General features: G+C 40.1%; 1 protein-coding gene across 1 annotated transcript in view; it reads left to right on the forward strand.

The window, feature by feature from the left end:
• The window catches only part of srbd1 (S1 RNA binding domain 1), a 53,214-nt gene that overhangs the window by 18,304 nt on the left and 12,305 nt on the right, over window positions 1-22,605 (forward strand). Inside the window, exons 14-15 of the mRNA XM_053332750.1 lie at window positions 7,598-7,689; window positions 10,735-10,817. Of these exons, the coding sequence (XP_053188725.1) occupies window positions 7,598-7,689; window positions 10,735-10,817 (175 nt within the window). The remainder of the gene's footprint in view (window positions 1-7,597; window positions 7,690-10,734; window positions 10,818-22,605) is intronic.

Genomic DNA, 22,605 nt, shown 5'->3' on the forward strand with positions numbered 1-22,605 from the left:
ATGAGGTATTATTTAGCTGACAAGGTCTATCTGTGCCTGTGATGGCCCCCACTGAATGCACATCAGGTTATTTGCTGTACAGCTGTGCCCCAATAATTTAAAGACCTCCTGCTGGATGTCAGTTTGTGACATATTAGCTTAGCAAACATACTCCACGTTGCTGACACAAGTTAACGATTTTCTGGGTTGTATGTGGTTTAAACCTGTTAAACCTGTATGTGTAAGGATGTGAGTTGGTTTTGAGTGGCTGATTATTGCCATTAACACCTGCTTGGAGCTAGCACACAGCCGTGCTGTGTGTGTGTGTGTGTGTGTGTGTGTGTGTGTGTGTGTGTGTGTGTGTGTGTGTGTGTGTGTGTGTGTGCAATTGTGTGTGTGTGTGCAATTGTGTGTTTCTTTCTGGCTGCTTGACAGGCCAGTGCAGCATGACCTTGTCTGTCATTGTGCTTTAGCAGTGACTGTTAGAGCATGCAGGCTTTGTCAAAGCTCATAAGACAGACCTCTTACTGCGAAGCACCGGCCAGACAGATGTCTTTGTGGAGAGTGTGTGTGTGGTTTGCAGTAGTTTGCTTGGTGACACGCAGTGGTCTATGATGCTTTCATCAGCTGGTGTTTCTGGATTTTTGTCAGACGAGCTGATTGGTAGGGGAGACACACACAAACACATACACCACTGTGAGCCATGCTCTATCATAGCTCAAGATGTATGTCCTGTGTTTGGAGAAAATCTCACAAATTGCAGCAGCAAACAGATATCGACCTGTTATCAGCTGCCAGTTCATTACTGCAGTCTTCACCATTCACCCCCCTCACCATTCACCCTTCCTGAAGCGGGTTGCGTTCTCATTAGTCTGTGGTTGCCAAACCTTTTCCAAACTATACAAACTGTATTGTAAGCTGTTGACAGCTTCTGTCAACTACTGTACTTAACTAAGCAAACCTGCCCATGGTGTCAAGTGTTTGCATTATGTGAAGTAGAAACACCTTTTCCCCAGTTGCAACATGAGTGATTTAATAAGGATTTTAAAAGTGCCATACTGAGTAAAAAAGAAAGAAACATAGGATGAGAAAGATGTCACAGACATGATGTTGATGTGAAACTGGTCTTCTTGTGTTGAATTGGACTGAGCTGTATATAATCAAAGTCACAGTGTGTTTCAACCGTTTAGTTTTCTAACACGATACAGCTGAGACGTGATTGCTACTGGAAGTTGTTCAACTTAATCTAACCTCAGTTTGCTGTCATAAATGATATGAATGAGCTGTAACACATTTGAATGTTTTAATACATTTGCATATGTGTGTTTGGGGCTGTGTACATGAAGAATGACAAGCTGACAGTGTGTGGCTGCAACAAAGTGATGTTAATGATATCAGAGGGCAAGAATATGTGGGGTAAGGTTAGGGAGATCTTTGGGCAATGGTGATGATACACATTCAGACACACAAACAGGGATTACCGCTCGAGGCAAACAAAAATGACATCCAATTTCTTGACCACTTGCTCTGTCACTCCCCAAGGCGACGAGATGACCGACCCTGTTTGTCTTTACATAAACACACTAACACATCCTCAAAGGTCCTCTAAGTCGCTAACTTTGCTGTTTGCCTGGTTATGGGTCAATTATATTGATATGTAATTAATCATATTTGAAATTCACTAATTGTACATTTCTGTCTGTTTTATAATTTCTCACATTGTTCCTAATTTTGCCATATCATGATATTTACTTTTAATGAATGTGTATTGGATGCAGTTTGATTTAAACATAATTATTCTTTGCCTGAAGATGTGCTCTGTAGCTGATAAAAATAGTAGTCTACCTCTCTTCTAAGTAGTAGTTATCATTCTCTCCTTGACTGGCTCATACTTGGAGTTGTCTGAGAGCAATACATGAATAACTTCAATATATGAAGTTGCAGTAAGATACATACTCAAAGCCATACACATATGCACCCCTGCACTGACGCACAGACATCTTTACAAGACGCCCTTGACTGTCTTGCCCCGTAGCTCACTCCTGGTGGGATGAGATCATTATTACTGGCTAGCTGATGGACCTGGAGGACAGCAGCATAGACTGTATTTATGACTGTGTGGGTGCGAGTGTGTGTATCCCCTGTCATGTCCTGTGTCCAGGCATCCTCCCAGGGCCAGGCAGGGTGAGTGATGAACATACAGTGGCAGGACCAGAGATGACTGAGTGAGATCCAGGGACTCAGGCCTCACAGAGGGTTTGAAGGCTGGAGAGGAGGAGGTGCAGAGGGACAGATGGATTTAGAGGCATGGAAAGGCCTCAGCCTGGCTGTGGGGTGTATCTTCATTTCAGATTAGGAAAATTAACCCATAGGTACATAGTAAGGTTATGTCTTTGCTTTAATACAGGGTGGATACGGAGTGGCAGGAAAATGTTCAACTTGTATTAAAATTTAGGAAATTAAAATTGAAATGACCAATATTGGAAAAATTTAGATTCTTAGAATTAAATTAATTAGTTTTCTTAATATTTACTTCCATAATTAAGTTTGCAGCCATGAATATGTGTTTTTGATACAGTATACAGCATTGAATAGGAAAAGGAAGAGTAACAATAATAGATGAATTGCTTCCTGTTGTCTCAAGGCTCTGTTTGACCACTTTTTCCATCACATAATATGACACATTGTCTGAAGTGAAAATGAATCCATAGATAAGTGTAGTGTTGGATGACAGGTTAGAATTAGTGAATGAGGAACAGGCCAATACAAATCAAATCCTCTTTTTTCTCACTGAGGAATCACATTAGATTGGAGGCTGAAACTCACTAAAAGGGGAAGGTGAGATGGTGAGAATGAGAGCATTGGATAAGGCAGTGGGCATTTCTAAAGATGGGTTTGCACAGTACAGTAATTTAATAGAATTTGGTTTAGATAAAGGACTAAAGTTTGCACAGAGTGACTAACTTGTTGACTGATGATGGGGGGATGAGGTAGAGATTGCTGTGATGTACAGTACCTCTACTTTGAACTGGTGCTTCCAGGAAGATGTTAAAAAGAAGGGCTTGACATGTGGTAAACTTGTACTGTTGAGTTGTTAATAACATAACCATTTTTTAGGGTTGCCTAAAAACACTGTTTTTCAGCGAATAGTACCACAGCAAAGCAATTGCTGGTGTAGTCACGTGACTAGGGAGGAGGTGTCTGGCTAAAGAACTTTTGCATTCGCAGCTTGTGGCCGGTGAATATCTGCCAGCCTCATCCGTATCACCCATACTCTCCTCTCCCTTCCCACCATGCCTCACTGGTGGTCAGCCTATGTCCCTTCTTTTTCTCCTCCTTTCACCCACCCTCCATGCCATCCTCCCCTAGGGCTCCACTGTTCTTTGTGATGCTTCTGCGTGTGACAAACGTGTGATGAGTCTGTGTGACATGCTGTGTGTGTGTGTGTGTGTGTGTGTGTGTGTTTTGGCGTGTGCGTGTGTGCTTTTGTGTGTGACACAAGTGCAGGCCTTTCCTGCTACCAGATTGACATGAGTGTCTGTGAGGCTTTGCTCTTTTCAGACGTGCCTCACACTGGCAGTTGGAGTTTGTGTGTGTGTGTGTGTGCCTGCCTGCCTTCTAGCGCCTCGCCGGAGACTGACGGCCCCTGACACCTGCCATTTGGACGCTTTTCTCTGTGAAAAATGTCATCGTCTTCAGACCCGACGTGTGCGTGTCTGTGTGTGTGTGTGTGTGTGTGTGTGTGTGAGAGAGAGAGAGAGAGAGAGTGCATCCCTCAATTTGTCTCCCTGAGGTCAAGCGTTGCAGCTGACTGAACAATGGGCCCAAGCTGTTTGAGCAGCCGGGACAGAGCAACTTGTGTCTGTGCATGTTTTTTTTTGTACATGGATATATATTTTGGTGGTAATGTCTGACATCACAACTCCTTTTGAGGCACTTAAACAAGGCCAATACATGTATCTTCAACACAACCAGAGTTCTGTACAGAGAGAGTCAGACTTCACCCATCATAGCATTGGAACAGTATAGGTGTATGTGTGTGTGTGTGTATCCAGTCCTCAGCTGTCTCAAGTGTCCAACTTGAAAGCTATTTATTATTTTGTACTTCAACTGTTAAATGTCTAGTTTTTAGTTCACACTTAGCCTCTTGATTATTATAAGATAACATCTTCATGTGATTGTGTAAGATGTGTCTGGTTTAATTAGTCAAATTATCTGCAGTGAATGACATTTGCTGCTCATTCAGAGTTCTCATAGGTTTTTCTATGCATTTTTTAAGAAGCCCACTTGAAGTCATTTATATGCTGTGATGCATCCATGTATAAACAAAAACATTGCATCCACGTTTTGATTTCTTCAGATATTAGATATAGCAGTATTACTTATTTTATAGTTGCCTATAAACCTCATTGAGCACAATTTTACTGTAAAACAAAATTAGCTTCCTGTACATTACCTGCATGTCATTTGTGAGTATCAGCAACTTTCACCCAAAACCATGACATGCAGCTTTATGGGTGTAATGCCATCTGAATCAATTTTTTCAATTTATCTTTGGGAATTTTAACATGTTGCATTAGAATTAACTTTTGCTTCATGCCTCACACCCATGTGTCAAGTTTTAGGTTTGGGGCCTTCTATTCATGTATTGTCTGTTCACATGGGCTTAGAGTGCTCTGCCATATCTTCAAATCAAACATGAAACATGTATTCTTTGTGGAACTTGTAGTACATTGACAGTTTTGTGTGTGTGTATATATAATGAAAATATAAGCTTATCTTTCCCTCTTTCCCTCTTTCCCCTCCCTCCAACTTTTTGTCCTCTGTATCAGATTAGTTGGTGCTATTATTGCCCCTCTTCTTTTCTGACTGATCTGATGAGCTGTTTTTAATTTACATTAAGGCTGTGTGTGCCAGAAGGCTGTAATGAGGTATCAAAGTGTGTATCCATCTCTTGCAATGTTAGGTTTCTTAAGGGGCAGCAGGGGGCCAGTCATGATGTGTTTGTGTGTCAGGCCCAAGGGTGTGTCTCAAAGACAACCAGTAGGGGAACAGATAGGGGAGCTGGTTTGTGACTTTGCCCCAGGATGGGACAGGGCTAATGGCAGGCCTGTGTTTCTCTGTGTAAAATTGAGAAGGAAAAGGGAGGCCAAATAAGTGGTAACCCTACAGGGCCACTAAGTCATCGCTTTACACCGAGAGGCTACCAGTGACTTTGTGTGTGTGTGTGTGTGTGTGTGTGTGTGTGTGTGTGTGTGTCCACGCATCGACCAACCACCCACTTAGGCCAGAGAGCTGGGGGAGCAGACAACCTTCTGCTGGCTGCCAGGATGATGCCCTTACTATGGCGACAGCTATGGACGCTATGGCAATGAGGGCTCAGAGCTGTATCCATGACAGTGCTGTTACCCAGCTGCCCTACTGGCAACCTTAATTAAGTTAGACATGATAGGGGCTGGTGGCCTCGCTTTCTTTTCTTTCCCTATTCTCTCTTTTTTTTCTTTCTTTCTGTGTGTTCTTGATATGTTTTCACCTGCTCTGCTTTTGTCTGACTGATCTTCCCTCTTCTTTCTAGAAAAACAATTAGCTAAGGTGCTGCCACTCTTTCTATTGACATCTATTGTAGTAGGAGGTTAGAGGTCTTTTTTGTGGATTTTCTTTCCCACTGGCCTCACTAAAAGCCTCATCTATCTATGCTTGAACAGAGACCTGCATGATTAGGTGGATATTACTGACATACATTCATATATCTGCTGCATTTGTCTGTGTGTGTGTGTGTGTGTGTGTGTGTGGCTGTGCATATATGTGTGTGTGATGGAGTGTGTCAAGTTAATGACCAGCTCTGATTTGACCCCTCTGAAGGTCATGTGCCAGTGCTCGTTAGTAGCGTCACCATGGCGATATGTCAGCTGTCAGCACGATGGATTGGGAGCTGACAAAAAGAACTGTGGGGTGGAGGAAAGGATGAATAGAGAGGATTGGAAATGGAGAGAAAAAGAGGGAGGGAGGACAAGTTCAATTAAATCTTAGGCCCCTGGGATGGCGTGTGTGTGTACATGAGGCCTCATTCTGAATTGTGGACATTGGCGGGGGCACTGACCTCTTAGTCATATTGGTCAGCCCTGAGGAAAAAGCCCCCCATTCTTCCTTCAATTCCTACTCTCCCTCCATCCACCCGAGAGAACAGAAGGAACATGACAGCTTCAGTTGTCAGTAGCATTAACACTGGTATCAATGGCTTTGTTGTACCATCACCATGTCTGTGTTGTGGGATTATAAGTAGCCTACTTTAGACAGAATACATTAACATGGAAAATGGTATCATTTGCCATGTGGAATAAGTTCAAAATTACTGTTTTTGTTAGGTTGTCTTAAATTGCCTTGCAATAAATGCAAGAAATCTCTGTTTTTTCCCATGAATATTTTACCAATTGAATTTGTTAATTAATTACAAGGCTAGAGTAATTAATTTTTGAGTAAAACTGTTAAAATTATGGTTCATAAAATACTGGATTTCACAGAGGCAATGATAGGTATAGGTGACAACACAAATTTTCTGCAGAAACACACACACACACACACACACACACACACACACACACACACACACACACACACATACTATGGAGGAATACCTGTCGATTCAGCAACTGCAAGGCCATTTTTTTTAAATTTTACTTTAAATATTTTGGTTGGCAATTTAATTTGAAAACAGTATTAGTAACTGTATTAATTTGCTCCTTTTGCACATGTAGTATTTATTAGATTTAGTAGAAATGGCATCAAGCCTAAGAAGGGCTTGACTGTCCTTTTACGTGCTGTATGAATTGCTGTATGAAAATCTCACTCATGACAGGAATGATCCATAGACAGTAAGAAATGGCAATATACCCCAATAAACCTCTAGATGGGAGTAGTGTCACACAAATTGAGATCCCACATCAGTGTTTGCTGATCCAATGGCTTATTCTCACTGACAGAAAAATGTCCATTCCCATGTCATGCTGTGTGTTATTCAAGTGTCAGTTATTTCAGTGTTAAAAAGGTGATCATACTCTAAATAATATCTGTGGGAAATCAATGTCATCTGACTCCCTAAATGATTTTTAAAGGATATTCTGAATATATTTATTATTCATAGTTACATAAAAAGCCTGTGGCTCATACATGCAACCTGTCTCTTCACACCAGCTGTCAGGTGAATAAGAATTCTTGGCCATTTGAAATATTGTAATTGTGCTGTTAATGTTAAGGCACTGCTTTTAGCGATGATGCCATTTTGGCCATAATGTCAGTGATAATGGTCAAACCAGAGTCAAATCAGGACCTTTTTGAGAAGTTGTCATCTGTATAGTGCAAGGCAGTGACCATTTTCCATAATAGCATTGCCATTATATGTCTTTCAAGCAGTAATAACTGCTCACTATGTTTTTTCTGTGTCCCTTAACCCTCTAATTTTCTCCCTTTGTACTCTTCTCTTCACCTTCTCTACCACTGCCTAAACTACCTCATACTCCCTTTTCCTTTATATTTCTTCCCCCATTATATCCCTCTCTGCCTCTGTTTTTCTTTCTTTCCCTCACTTCTCAACCTAATGTCCTTCCCCTTCTTTCACCAGTATTACCAGTGAGGCAGGAGCATCCATCTACAGTGTGAGTCCTGAGGCGGTCAAAGAGATGCCAGACATGGACCCCAACCTGAGGAGTGCAGGTATATTCTTTTAATGGGCCCTTGTCTATAGTAGAAGTCCGGGTGTTGTTGAAGACATTATTTTATCTGACTGCACCCAGCAATTATTTTAATTATAAATGAAGCCGTTGCGTATTTTCTTGATTACTCATTTTCATTTGTGAAAATTGGTCATAACAATATCCCAGGGCCCAAGGTGATGTATTCAAATTACATTAGATGATTTGTCCAACCCATTAATCAAAACCCCAAATATATTGGATTTATTATGACAAAGAAACCATTTATTTAGTCAGCTAATTTATCAGTTGACTAATTATTTCAGTTGTGTGCAGAAAGGGAACATCTGGTTATTTTGAATTATTTCCAGTTTTAGAAATTTTGGACCTCATTTGACAAGATAAAGTATAGGACAGAAGACAAAGAATTCACATTTCATAGCATATTTATTTGTTGAAAAAAAGTGATAAGATTGTTATTTTACATTTTTGTTCTGTTGAATGCTAGGTGGAAGTAATAATAGTAATAAAATAAAAGTAATAATACTGCTGAGAAGGATGGAAAATAACTTGAAAATGGTATTTAAATGTAAAACCATTTTCAGAAATTCACTCACTTGCCACCTCTCCCTCACTTACTCCACATACTACATCATTGAAAACACAGCAGAATAAAAAAGAATCGCACCAAGTTGTGGAGAACAAATGTTTCCAGCAGACTTCCTCTATAAAAACCATAAATCAAGCGAGGCTGGATTATTCCTCACTAGTTTCCTGTGGTCAGCAGCACTGAGAGCCACGTAGAGCCATATTTATACCCCTAATGAAAGCCATGAGAAATCTACAGCATTTGACTTTGGATTGGTATAAAAAGAGGGGGAGGCTGAGCCAGGACACTATGGTTATAGAGTCGGATGTGGCAAAAGAGTGTTTGCGTCTGTCTTTTTTGCCTTTGGTGGGGTAGAGTGTGTGTGTGTGTGTTTCTGCCTTGGTCTATGAGAGTGTCCATGTAACATAGTATGTGGGGAATTGTGAGTTATAGGCATCTTCCAACTTCCCCCTATATACTTTGGAGATCTAGGGACACCTAGTGGTAATAGACAATATCTCAACCATTCATCAAGAGGACTGCTCTAGTATTCAGCTTATTTCTGTGTTCCTCTCTACTCCTCCTCCTCCTTCTAACCTTTGTTCAGAGAGGTCAATGCAAAGGGGGGGGGGGGAAATGATGGAGGGTGATAAATGCAACATGTAACCATAATGAAGTTATTAGTACTTATCAGTTTTTATTAGTAGCCTAACAGGACATCTTCTCAAAATATGAACTATTGTGATCTACCATTTTTCACCTCGTTCTTTGCCAAAAAAGAAAAAAGAAAGTACAACCACATTGCAGCTGTTCCACCCTGCTAGAGTTCTTCCAGGTCTCCTGAGCAATGTGTCTGTGTCTAAATGGTGACCTCCCTGTCTTGTGGCCCTTGCTTCCTATGTAAGTGTATTGCTTGTAAACATCCAATAAGAGCTGCGGAGTTACACTGCACTCCTTTTACCAATCAGCTCTTCAGAGAGAGAGAAAGAGAGAGAGAGAGAGAGAGAGAGAATAGATGGAAAGAGTATAGGTGAGTTTTGGTGGTGCGCTGAGCAAGGCCAGGGTTGAAACTCCATCCCTGTCTAAATATTATCTCAGGCTGCAGCCTCCCACCACAGCCAGAGTGGAGAGAGGAGAGGAGAACCATTGATTCCAGACATACTCCCTCTATGATATCCCATCCCTCTCTTCTTCTTTGTCTGTCCGTTCTGCCTCAGAGATCTAAGTCTGACGTGCCTCATGTGATACACTACATTGCTGACCACTGAAATTCAAACATGCACATGTAATTCACACGTACAAAACAGTTACAGGCAGCATCACAGGATGAACAGGGAAGGGAATCTGTGTATTTTAGAAGCCTACATTTTTTTCTATTCCTTGACAGAGCTCAATGCTGCCATTTTTATAGTGTTTGATTGAGTACTGATTCAGCAATACCACAAGCTTCTGGTGTGCCTGGAAATGTAAATTAGATACTTCACAAGCTTAGCACATTGGCTTAACATGCTGTACTCAGGTCTACTTATTAAATGTGATATTTATGTGAGATTTTAAAGTGCATTTGGTGTTTTGTTTTTTTAAAATACATGAGTGAGTCATCCACTAATCGCAGGGTTTGTGGTTTGATCCCCAGCTCCTCCTGCTCTCAAATCAGTGTGTCCTTGGACAAGACTCTGAACCCCAAATTGTTCCCAATCGTTAAGCCATGGCGTGTGCGGGTGAATGGGTGAATAAGAGGCAAATTGGCTTTGAATAAAAGCATGAAATAAATGCAGTCCATTTACGTCATTCTACTATGGAAATAACAACAATAATAACAAAGAAATAACAATCTAAGCTCCTGGCATGTCTGTTGTCTCATACAGGGAAGTAAATATGAACTGTTGGTTGGTTGTGCGATTCTCCTCCTCAGTCTGTGTGTGTGTGTGTGTGTGTGTGTGTGTGTGTGTGTGTGTGTGTAGGAGGGAGGTGATGTCATGTATTATGGTGTGTATGTAAGTAAGGTTGTTTGTAATTTTTCTCCTTGTCACTGGACGCTGCCAGGATATTCATGGAAAAGACATTTGGCTTCTTGTGAGGCAGCAGGCTGAAGACTTACAGACTCCACTGTTAAAAAAGCAACACTGCTTTGGTGGAGATGCAATGTGTGTGTTTGTGCCAGTGTGCACACTTCTGGTTAAATTAGTGGCTCCAGCATCTATTGGGAAGCTAAATGACAGGTGCAGAGACTCTAGTTGAAAGCCAGCTTTAATTATTATTATTGGGGGTGGCACAATCACAATTGGGTTTGGCCTGCCCTCAGGCCAGCACTGTAATAAGCTGACAATTTGCATATTTAGTAATTATAAAAATACAGATTTGCATATTCAATAACTGATTCAGATAGCAAGTTCATGAAAAATACGACCCATAAAATCTCAAGAGACGTAGGATCTCATGTTTTCTTCCTGTGTGTGTGTGTCTGTGTGCGGGCAGTGTCCATTGGAAGACGTGTCCAAGATCCATTGGCTGAGCTTGTGAAGATTGATCCCAAACACATAGGCATTGGAACATACCAGGTAAGTGTGGTTTTGTTTTTTCTGTTCAGATGCTCCTTGTTGGTGAGAGCTTCTTGTCCCTGGGCAGTGGAACATCTGCTGTGAGTTAGGCTAAAATTGAAGAGCCAAGTAAATGTGTGTGTGTGTGCGTGCGTGTGTGTGTGTGTGTGTGCGTGTGTGCGTGTGCGTGTGCGTGTGTGCGTGTGTACAATAAACTGAGACTATACACGTATGTGTCTTGTTATAGTACTGCCTCTTATAGTCACTTATTTGCTATAAAATGGAAAAGATAGGCAAGTGCATTTTTTATTTTTATCTTTGACATTTATTTAACCAGGATAGTTGCCAATGAGTCATTACTAAAATGGCTGTTTTAAATATGTGACAAGAACCAACACACATTCATACAAGAAATAAGATTAAGAAAAGTACAACATAAAAGGCTTTTAAACACATCATAACCACAATTTCTCAACAAAAAGTTAAAACAGCACTTACCCTTTTCAATCCCCAAAACATTTGAGGTTCCTGGTAAAATCTTTTCTGGCAGTTACATTGACTGAGTTTCCACTCAGACTGAACACTTTCAGAATTTATTGGTGACTTTTGCATTTCAAGCAAAACAATAAAACAAAAAATGGGACTTGATGCATGAATGGACAAATTTATCGGGACAAATGAGAAAGAAATTTTCCCAGGGTGAGAGAGGAGAGGCATGCAGGGAAGATAAACTTGACCGAGCCCTGTGTCAACAGATGATGCTAATGGTGACAGCTAATTCAATTAATGGAGATCAGGCATGACGTATGTTTGGATGTGTTTTTGCTTGTGTGCTTGCTGCTCCTCGTCCATATGTGTTCAAGTGTCTGTACAGATGAAATATCAGTTAGCTCAAAATTGATTCTGTTCATTGCAAGTGTGTGTGTTATTTTGTGAGAAAGGCAAGACAAGTATTAGGTCAGTGTGTCTACTACACCAGCCATTAATGGAGTATTGTTGTCCATATATGGTAGGTCATGGGAGAAAATGGTATGAGAGGATGGAAATAGGAACAAAACAAAGAGGTATGAGGATGACTAAAACAAGTAAAATGAGGTCAAAGTTATATATGATGCAACCAGCTGTAATGATAATGCAGTGGTTTTCATTACTGAATTTGTACATAAATTGTAAAATGTCATTGGCATTTATTAATTTTCTGTTTATTAACAGAATTAATTGATTAGTTAACATATGACATGGCTTTCATTTTCCTCCATGCTCTGAGGGTTAGGGCCACTTGGTCAAAATGTTAGCATGTTTGTTTGACATAGCTAGTATAAATTGGTGAAATTGAGGTTAGTCAACTTTGTCCTGAAGGTCTGTGTGTCTGATCCCTTTTTACCTTCATGGTATTATTCAATATTAGAAATATATGAATTGGGTTTAGAACCATAGAGAAATACTGGGAAGGCGCATCCTCTCAAAAACCTTAATATTACTTGACCATTTGTTTTAGCTGTAGTTAAATATTACAGTAAGTCAGTCCTTCCAGGGATTCAGGCTATTTTACACTAAGCACCTCTAAGCCTCATATACAGCATATACTGTAGCTACAGTACACACATGTTTAGTTTAATTTATACTTTCCCCAATGTTAACATATCTTTTTGAATGTTCAGTTGCTGCTTTGTCATTTGTAGCATTCCTTTCAGTGTCAGCAGGAAAACATATCCAACAGTGTAAAGACAGACTCCTAATAATCACTTCAAGAGAAAGGGAGGGGAAAGAGAGAGAGAGGGGGAGGGGGTTAGGAAAGGACAGCAGAGGGTGACAAAAGTCAAAGGAAAAGGAATGATGGGGAATTGGGGTGAGTGGAAAAATGGAGATTTGAAAGAAAGGAGGTGGTCATATTGTGCAACCGCTTGTGTGTGTGTGTGTATGTATGTGTGGCTGAGTGTGTTAGGTCACAGACCCGTGTCTCTCATCACATCCTGACTGGGCTCTCTGGGGTGCCTGGGGTTCTGCACCTCCCGCTCTCAGATCATGTGACTAGCTCAACAAATGATAATATAACCGGGTAAATAAACTCGGGCTGCTGACAGATATGAGATGGGACGTCACTTTGACCTGCATGTGAGCGCACACACACACACACACACACACACACACACACACACACACACACACACACATTGTCCACCCAATACCCTTTCAGAGTCAAAGGGTAAGTGTGTGTGTGTGTGTGCGCGCATTTGTATTAGTGTATGTGTGAACGTATGTACTGTATGTGTAATGTATGAGAATGAGTAAAGTGCATTCATGCATATGTGTGTGCTCTTTTGCAAGTCCTCTTCTGTGATTCATGGCATTCTGAGCTTTCTGAAAGTTTATTGCCATTAGACCCAAAAAGCACAAGGGCAGATGTAACTCTAGACAGCTGGCACAGCATGCTCTCTTTTTTCTCTCTCCTTCTGCTGACCCAGTGAGTGACAGCTTTGAGAGAAAGGAGGAAATGAGCTGAGGGCTAAAAAAGTGAGGCCCATTAAAATCAGATTGGACGTAACTATTGGTGTGGGAACACTGTTTTCACTACAGCTCCACTGGCTGACAAGTTTTGCTGGATATGGAGTTTGCCACATACTCAGCTATTTGAATGGAGAGCCTGCTTCATAAGTATTATTTCTTAATACAAGTGTTAAAAGGGTACTGCTAGGGTTATACATTTGGGATTATATTATTTATAGCTCAGAACATTTATATGGACAAACATTTCAGGAGTCTTGCGTCCTTTATAATTAGACACTCAGTGGGTGTGGCTTCTTCCTCTGTCAATCAGCTTTTAGATGCCATGGTCTGTTGACAGCTGCGTAATCCCCAGGGCTGTGAAACTGCTACTGGAAAATACACACACAGACACACACTGCTGTGTAAGAAAACATTGCCTGCCAGCCGGATATTAAAGAAACTGTCACTCTTTCCCTCACCTTTTTTTAACCGCTCTCTGTCTCTCATTCCATCGTTTTTGCAAGATTTTTCCTGCCCTTGTCCTATGTTGTCAATGACTCCATTTCCTCTACCCTCCTTTTTTTCCTGACATATTTACCTCTGTTTTCCAAGTTGTATATCCTATACCATGTATATGTTCTCAAACATGGCATCAGATGTTAAGTTTTCTATTTGACGCCATGATGCCAATAATTTGAACCAAATAATTCAAATGTGATCAGGAAATTATAGTCTGGAGAGGGATAGGTAGGACAAAGAGGCTGCAAGTATCGTGGCTAATTAGAGTCTGACCGTAATTGGCCTTTTCAGGTTCTTACTGACATCAATATTAAAGGGTATTAAAAAGCTGCTAGTTGCTGAAAGAATGTAACTTTGGCATGTCTATGCTGCAATTTGATATTATCAGCTGACACAAATGTCAGTACCAAAACATTTATATCTAATATCAGACTCTGCCATATTCATAATTTATAGAGCTGTCATTGAGGACAGACCTGACATTAGAAGAAGTGATATTATAAAATATTGATAATCTTACAGCCAGTGAGGTCAAAAGAAAAAAAACAGGATCTTCAGACACTTTTTCATGGATTAGAAAAATCTGTTGTGGTTATTTCTTCTTAGCTGCAACTCAACTGGAGACTTTCACTGTATTTGCACAAGTGATGTCACTTTTCACACCGAGGCCACTCTGCAGTTCATTGTGTGTATGCACAAGCATAACTCTGCATACACAGTGTGTATGTGTGGACTTTAGCATGCTATCTTTCACTCTTGAATGGTAGTGCCTACAGGGGAGACAGGAGCAGACAGAGCTGAAAGAAAGAAGGAAGGAGAAGGAGAAATTGAGGCTTGACAGTGATGGATAGTTCCTGCCTCTATGCTTTCAGGCGTGGGAAAAAACAGGCTCTTAAAGACCTGATCAGCGGTACAAGCTGCCAAACATTATCTGCTACTGATGAAAGACTGCTGCACTGGGTCAAAAACAATAATGTTGGTAATGTTGAAGGAAAGCACAATATTCCTCATGAAACACAGTGTAGAACCATCCACATAGATACTCTATCACATGACAAAAAAGTTATAGAAAGGGGGAGAAGTCAATCATTAAGGCTTGGAAAGGAAGTGGTTCTGAGTGTATCAATCCAAAAAGTTTCCTTTTGGAGGAGACATCAGTCATCACCCTTTGCATTTTTTGCAATGACCTTGATGGCCATGGCTTGTGTGGGTTAGTGTGGTCCACAGCCCCTCCTCACCAGTCTTTGAGTGATGGTGCCCTTCTCAAAGAGAAGGTTGGAAAACACTGAAGTAAGGGTGGGGTCACTGAACAAAATATCCCAGTTTTTAGTGATGATGTGTCTGATATCATGTTGCTGTACTGTGTAGTGAAATATATTCTGGGGGGTTGTTGTTCATGAGTTCCCTTGTTTAGAAAGTGCTCTCTATCTGAGGATTTGGCTATAGTCAACGCTAGATTGAAAATATTTTTGTTGTAACCCCTCTGTTCATGTCTATTAGCTTGGTGTTCAAAACCATTCTCCGCAGCACAGATTCTCGTGCTTTATGGTATATTTGATATAAGGCTTTTTCTGGTGGAAGCGATCCACTTTAAGATGATGTTTCCTTCCGGTCCAGAAAGTCTATCTCTGTATCTAGGGAATCTAAAGAGTTTTATGTTGGGTCTAGTGGTATTAAAGTACTAATGAAAGTCAATGAGCTGTTGTTCAGACCCTAAAAAGATATTTTTATCTCCTGTACATTTGATCTCTGTTGTAAATAACGATGTAAAACCCCTAGGCCATCATAATGGTCCGTGGTTGTGTACAGAGACTACACATCCATGGTGACTAAGTAAACATTGTCAATGCACTGTATCTCCTCAAGCTTCTTCTCCAGGACACCACATGTGTGAGTGGTTTGATATGAAATCAGTGTATTTGGACACTGGCTCAAGTGGTGTTATCAGTGCCACTAATGATGGGCCTGCCTTTGGGGTGAGTTCAGGTTCTTTTGGATTTTTGGGAAGCAAACAAAATGTTGCTCGTCTATGGTTTTGAGGCAGAAGGAATTCTCATTCTTTATCTGTGATCCATTCGTTTTCAAAAGGAATGTCCACTTTGCCTTGAAGTATGTATGTAAGTAGTTTGAGAGCTTCATCAATATATTGTTTATTATTCTGCACAACCATGGCACCACCCTTGTCCGCTGATCTTACCATGAGGTCATCACTGTTTTTTAGCCGCTGTATTGCATGTCTTTCTCCCAGGGTAAGATTGTAGGAGGTTAATCTGAAACAGTTTGTCCACTTCATGATTTACCATTTTTTTGAGACAGTACTTGCAAAAGGTTATCATCTTAAATGTCTGTGAAAGTTCTGTGGCAGTAGGTGGTAGTCCTGAGGCCATCTTCCTCATCGGTCTTCTCCGTTTGGTTTCCCTGTTTTGTGAATTGTGTCCATTACAATGTCTGTAAAAGGCAATGCTGTGGTGGATGTTAGCGCTTCCTCAAACTCATTAGCAGTAGGTAGGCTAAGTGATACAGCGCATGCTCACCTGTTTCTTTAAGATGGACAGATAGATGTCTGTTGGTCCATTTCCTTGTAGACCTTTATCTCTTGTTTGAACTATTTCAATTTCAGTCTGTGCCACGCCTTTGGAAAGTTTGTCAGTGTTTCAGAATTTCATCCTCGCTGAATAAATTTGTTGACTGTGCTCAGGGGCCATACATGACAGCTTTTGTTTTACTTCCTCAATGTGATCATGTAGCTCCACCCTCTGTTTTTGGCTTCCTCGTTTAAAAGAAACATCCAGCTAATATTTGTCAATGGTTGGCAGCCATTTGTTTTAAAAATCTGGATTGTCCCTGCCAAAGGAGGGGAAACTTTGTGATTCTTAGATCTCTGGGGATCATTTACTCTCTCCAGTAGTTGGAAAGTGTGATGGCGTGTAGTTCCAATTTCTTTCGCCACATGTCACTAATAATGATGAAAAAATAGGGAATGCTACACCGGGTCAAAAACAATAGTGTTGGTAATGTGGCGGTAAAAAAAACAACGCTGCTATTTTAATTATTTCCTTTAGGTCGATCACAGCATGTGTGTCTGTATTTGTGTGTTGAGTGAGGTTGTGAGATGAGTAAAGCCTGCATCTTAGCTCTTATAATGGATTTACAAAGGCTCATGCCAATTCTCCACTTACGCAACAATTTATAAAACATTTACTTGCTGTTGTCATGTCAGGCTACGTTTTCTGGTGCTGCAAAGTTTACAGTAAGTGAGGATGTTTGTGGTTTGTGGTAAAGTTTGGAAGTAAGAAAACCTATATTTTTATAGGTACCTTCTAATACCTAGGTTGGAGCATGCTTTATATCAAGGGAAACCAGTGATTGAAGGACAAAAGTGTAAAATAAGATCAGTCACATTATAAGCACAATGATAAAATAAGAATTTAAAAAATTTAAAACTGAGAAGTACAATGAAAAGGAAGTAAAGGCACCTTTTTTGATATTTAAATGTTGATAGAATCAGTTGATCTGATTTTACTCTATGTGGAAGTTATTCCCTAACTTCTGGGCTACAAAAAAATAATAAAAGCATAAATTGCTGCATCCTCTTCCTGTTATATAACTGAATATTTTGTAATACATTTTGCTTAAATAGTCTAACTGAAACTTCATTGTCTCAAGTCAGTGTGTTGTTTATACTTCCTGCTGTTCTGTTCCCATTTTCTCATGCTCAACTTTACAGTCCCTCAGGTAATGTGTGTGTGTGTGTGTGTTTGTGATTGTGTTGCAGGAAGTTGAGAAATAGCCATGAGGCATTCATAAAAGTTGTTGGGAAAAACATAAAACCATCTCCTTGCTGTCATATCACTTTCAGCTGCTGATTTATGACTAGTTTTTTAACCGTTTAACTATGCACGCATTCACACGTACACAAACACACACACACACACACACACACACAAACAACAAGCCAAGTCTAGAATAGCATAAACTGTGTTAATGAGTAAGTTCTCAGAGGCTTTATAGAAACTGTCAGTCAAGGAGAGCATGACCTTCAGATTACCTCAGGCACCTCGTTCGTTTTTCTACTGATTATCGTAAAAGATAATGAAGTAGCAGTTCCATCAAATTGTCACACACTTGCAAAAAGACGCAAACATTTGGAGAGGGTTCCCACCAAATACTAGCTTCTGTTTATGTCACAGACATTTTCAAAACACACGCACACTACAAGTGTCGGACGATAGTTGCAGCTTTCTTATATTTCCATACGAGAAAGCTGCTCCATCTGTAAAGGTTTAGTTAACGTTAAAACGGTTCAGATGCCCCCCTCTGTCTGTATCCACCTTTCAACAATCCCCACTTGTCACTTTTACCAATACTTTGTATCGTGATATATTTACTCACCAGTTGTTGTTTGTGGGAAAGTTTTGGGGTCCTTTTTATAGGGCTGCAACTTGATAATTTTCTCGATCAATCAATTAGTTGTTTGAACTTTAAGATGTCAGGAAGTGTTGATCACTGTCTCCCGAAGCCCAATATAACATCCTCAAATGCCTTTTTTTGTCCCTTACAACAGTCCACAACTCAAGGATATTTGATTTACTGTCATACCAGAAAAATATTCACATTTCAAAGCTGAAATCATAGAATTTGTACATTTTTTTTCTTAACCAACAATTCTAAATGACTAATCAATTATCAAAATAGTTGGCAATCATTTTAATAGTTGGCAACTTATCAATGAATCAAGTAAAGTCAACCAGTCTAATCCAGTACACTTTTTCTCAAATTCAGCAAATATCTCCTGGGGGTCCGCAAGCCCTCCGTTCTTTGTGTGCCCTGAAAAATTGTTCTGTAAATGGGCATGTATCAAGACTACTCTAGCCAATAAGCAGCAGGGGGCATTCATGATCGTGCCCAGGACCAGGGGAAGTCATTTGAGCAGCTGTCTGTGAGAGGACATGACAGTCTCCTGTCTCCAGCACCCGTCAAATGGTGGGGGAGGACTGGCAAACTGGAGAAAGATAGGCTGTAGCCAATTCACATAGAAAGCGTTTTCTCACGGAACAGATGTGCTTCCATCTTATTAAATGTATCATGCCACACTGAATCTGAGACAGTCTCACGTAGACCTCCCACGTTTTTTTGACACTTCGAGTCTGTTTCTATCGCATTTAGTGACGCGTAATCTGAGCAGGCAGCTGTTTAAATCACACAAATATCCTACTGTATATGTTTTCAATGTATCAATGAATCAATAAATACACTGTTGGTTTCTTCCTGTGGAGCTGACATGCAAACTATTTTGGATCAGTAAATTTCTGCTGTCAGTCGGTCTGGTGAAGGCAGTTTGACTGGCCGCTGTCGGCTGCATCTGTGGACGCTGAATGCAGATCGAAGGGGGGAGATGACCTGTGAGAGGAGAAGAAGTGACTGTACAGCTGATACATCACTCTGAATTCTGCCGTATTTCTCTTTGCCTTGACAATGTGCATCCATGAATTTGGGGGGGGGGCGGTGCTTCTGTAAGAGCATGAAAGGAGGGCTGTATTTGTGTGGGTGTCTAGTTTAAATATCTCCAGAAATACTGACTCCATCTTTAAAAGAAAGATATGAAACCAAACACTATTCAAACTGTCAATGACTAAGTATCATAGGAAACTTGAATGTACCGCTTGTAAATTGATTTAATATAATCACTGACATATATATTACTATTACTATTACTTTGTATTCCTAGAAAGTGTTAAATGCTTGGGAAAAATTACCAAATTCAACATGCCTTTCAAATTAAATATGTATGCAACAAAAAAAAGTGCATTAAAAGGTGTGTTAAAAAATGTATTCACCCTAGTACAGTAACATAGTTGCCTCACATGAAAGGAATAGAATATGAAAATAAGGCTAATATGAAAGGCATCAAAGTACATTTCTCATGACTCTGGCACTGACACTGGCTGAATACAATGAAGAGAGCACAGACGCCATTGGATTCTGTAGAACAGTACAGATATTACAGTCAGTCTTCAATCATTTGTGGCCCTCAGGCTGTTAGTATTTGTAGCCATGCTGGCTCCAGTGTGGTTCCACTTGCCAAACTCTTAACAGCATCATTCATTAATAGTATTTTAGTCTGTTGTCAGTCTGAAGGTCTCCGCCATCATCGTCAGTCAACACCTCCACTCTCAGCAGTTGCTTTGCCTCGCTTTGTGCTCTCTGGCTTTCTGGTTCTCTATGTTTATAATTTGTGGCTTTAGATTATGTGTATCTCATATTACAGAGGAAGCCTCTCTGTCTGTATGTGTTTCTGTATTAGAGAAAAGGACGTTAATATTTTTCAGTTTCTCTGCAAAATAACTCTTGTTTTGGTTTTCTGTCCTTCTCTCCTGCGCTGCATTTCTCACCGCTCTCTTTTTCTCTATCTCTCTCTGATTGACATGTGGTAACTCAGCAGCGTTTAAGTACTCGAAGTGCAGACAGAAGCACTTTGTTCTTGCGTATTGGTTGGCTGGCTTCAGCTGGTTTCCGGCCAATCCAAACATGACCTTCACACATAGCGACCTAGTCCATTGGCTGTGGATGATTTTGAGGTTTGGGGGTCTGGGTGTTGGGGCCAAGGAATGAGGGAGTGGATGTGGTGATAGCCTATCTATCGAGTGGATGGCATTAGAGTTAATATTGAGGTCTGCTTACAGGGTGTTAAGGTGTGTTGTATGTCTGTGTAAGTAAATTGGGGATACATATCTTAAAAGAAGTCTAAATTCTCCTGGCATTGTGGCACTACGATGTTTTGTGAAAACTGATATTTTCTGCCTTTCTTTTGTCAATACCTTCTACTGAATACAAATGTAGTCTGAGTAATAGAGCCAGAGAAATGGAAAAGGCAGAAATGAGAAAAGAAAATATGAAGAAATGCAAAGATGAAAGAAAGGAAGAAGTTTATCATTGTGGGAAGCTGAGGTGGAGTGCAATGATGCCATGCAACAGTCATCAAATCTGAAAAAAATAGTTTCAAAAAGTTTTGTGTGTCATTAAACCCATCAGCAAAACATGCAAGTACTTGTTGGTGAATGAAGGAAGGAGAGAGGGAGAAAACCAAATAGATGGATTGAGTGAGATAGAAAGATACAGGGCAGCATGCTCCACTGGTGCAGTTAGTGCCACTGTAAACTGAGTAGAGCACCATGAAGGCCTCTGCAGTCTGGAAGTCATGACAGACATATGCATACTGAATTGTGTGTATGTGTGTTTAATAGAGCAGAACTTGCCTGTTTTCTGTAACTAACTGTCTTCCAGTCCAACTCTAGCACATTCAATCACTGCTGTTGGTGCCAGAGACAATTCTTAAAATCTACGCCTGTTGCTTTGCCTGATTGTTCTGGTTTTCTTCTTCATTGCACTTTCTTTTTCTTTTCAAGCTGTTGAAAGAAAAAAACTTGATTTTCGACATTGGTCTTTTTCATTCTTGTTGTTCTTGGTTGTGTTTGAAGTGCTTGTCCAAGGTTGTGTTTCATTATTATGTTTGCATGCATTGCAACTGATTTTGGTTCTGTGCCATGGCATGTATCTCAGAGAGTTGTAGGAGTAAGACAGCAATTAATTAGGTTGTGCCTTATCTTTTAGGCCTGATTGCTATTATTAATAAACCATATCACAAGGCTTTGGCTATGTAAGGTGAAGTTGGGGGAAGAAAACCTTTTTCATGACCACTCAGTACCATTTATTTACATGCAATCAATAAATGTAGCTTTTCACGTCTGGTTTTGAAATGTAACCTTGGCTTCAGGTTGTGGTTGACGTTGGTTAAATTTAAAGTAAGATTTTTCTTCTTGAACTGAAATATAAAAAGCCTAATTTTTCACCATGCCAGTTTAATTTTATGATGCATAGCTGAGGTTTGCAATGTGATGAAAGAAAGATGAGGACATTTAGTTATTATTGTTGAATTATTGCCCAGCTCATTTGAGATCAGCTCTGCCAACCTGTGCTGTTCTTCCCCTTTGATAATACATGATATTTAAAAGATGAAGTTTTCAGTGTTTGGCTTTCGATTTATTCTCAATTTATGGTTACATTACTGAATGTTTAGTTTTTGCCAAATGACTGGTGGTACTGTTTGCCACAGAGGGAAATTCTGAACTCCCTGTCTTTTAGCGAATCATTATAGAATCATTAGTAAGCAAGCAAAACTTTATTTATACAGTAGAAGACATTTCAAGGAAAATACAATAAGCCTCACAGAAAAAAGGAATAACTTTTTATAATTAAAGTATTCTACACTTAGACATGATTACATATACAATTGAGCACAGGGATGGAAAATTTTAACCGGCTAAATTGAGTGTTCGACATTAAAAACACCAGTTGCTTAGAATAAAATAGTTGTGTAGGTTTGCTTAAAAAAATAAAATCTTCATCAACCAGCTGTATAATAGTTTTAGTTGGCCTGGTGTTTGTTACCTGTGTGACCATGTTGTAATGTTTTCTCCCCCCATTCCTTTTTTGAAAACTGGAATGAAATGAATACCTATTAATGTTAAGCTACAGTTTCAGTCGACTTTTTCCCATCCCTAATTGAGCACATTTAAGTAGTGTCACCAGTTACAATACCTCAGATCCTCTCGTGCTGCTCTCACCTCTATAGGGTTTCAATAAGAATGTGAGAACACATTCATTGGAGTTTAACTGCAGGTTAAAACTCACACTGCTCTACCTTTCTCGTGTGAAAACATTCTTCTCTGGTGTGACATTACAGGTGATTTCCTTTCTCTCCTCTCTGACCTCCCAGACTATCTCTGTCTCTCTCTTCCTTGTA

The sequence above is a fragment of the Scomber japonicus genome, chromosome 14, assembly GCF_027409825.1.
Source record: "Scomber japonicus isolate fScoJap1 chromosome 14, fScoJap1.pri, whole genome shotgun sequence".
NCBI classification, from domain to species: Eukaryota; Metazoa; Chordata; class Actinopteri; order Scombriformes; family Scombridae; genus Scomber; species Scomber japonicus.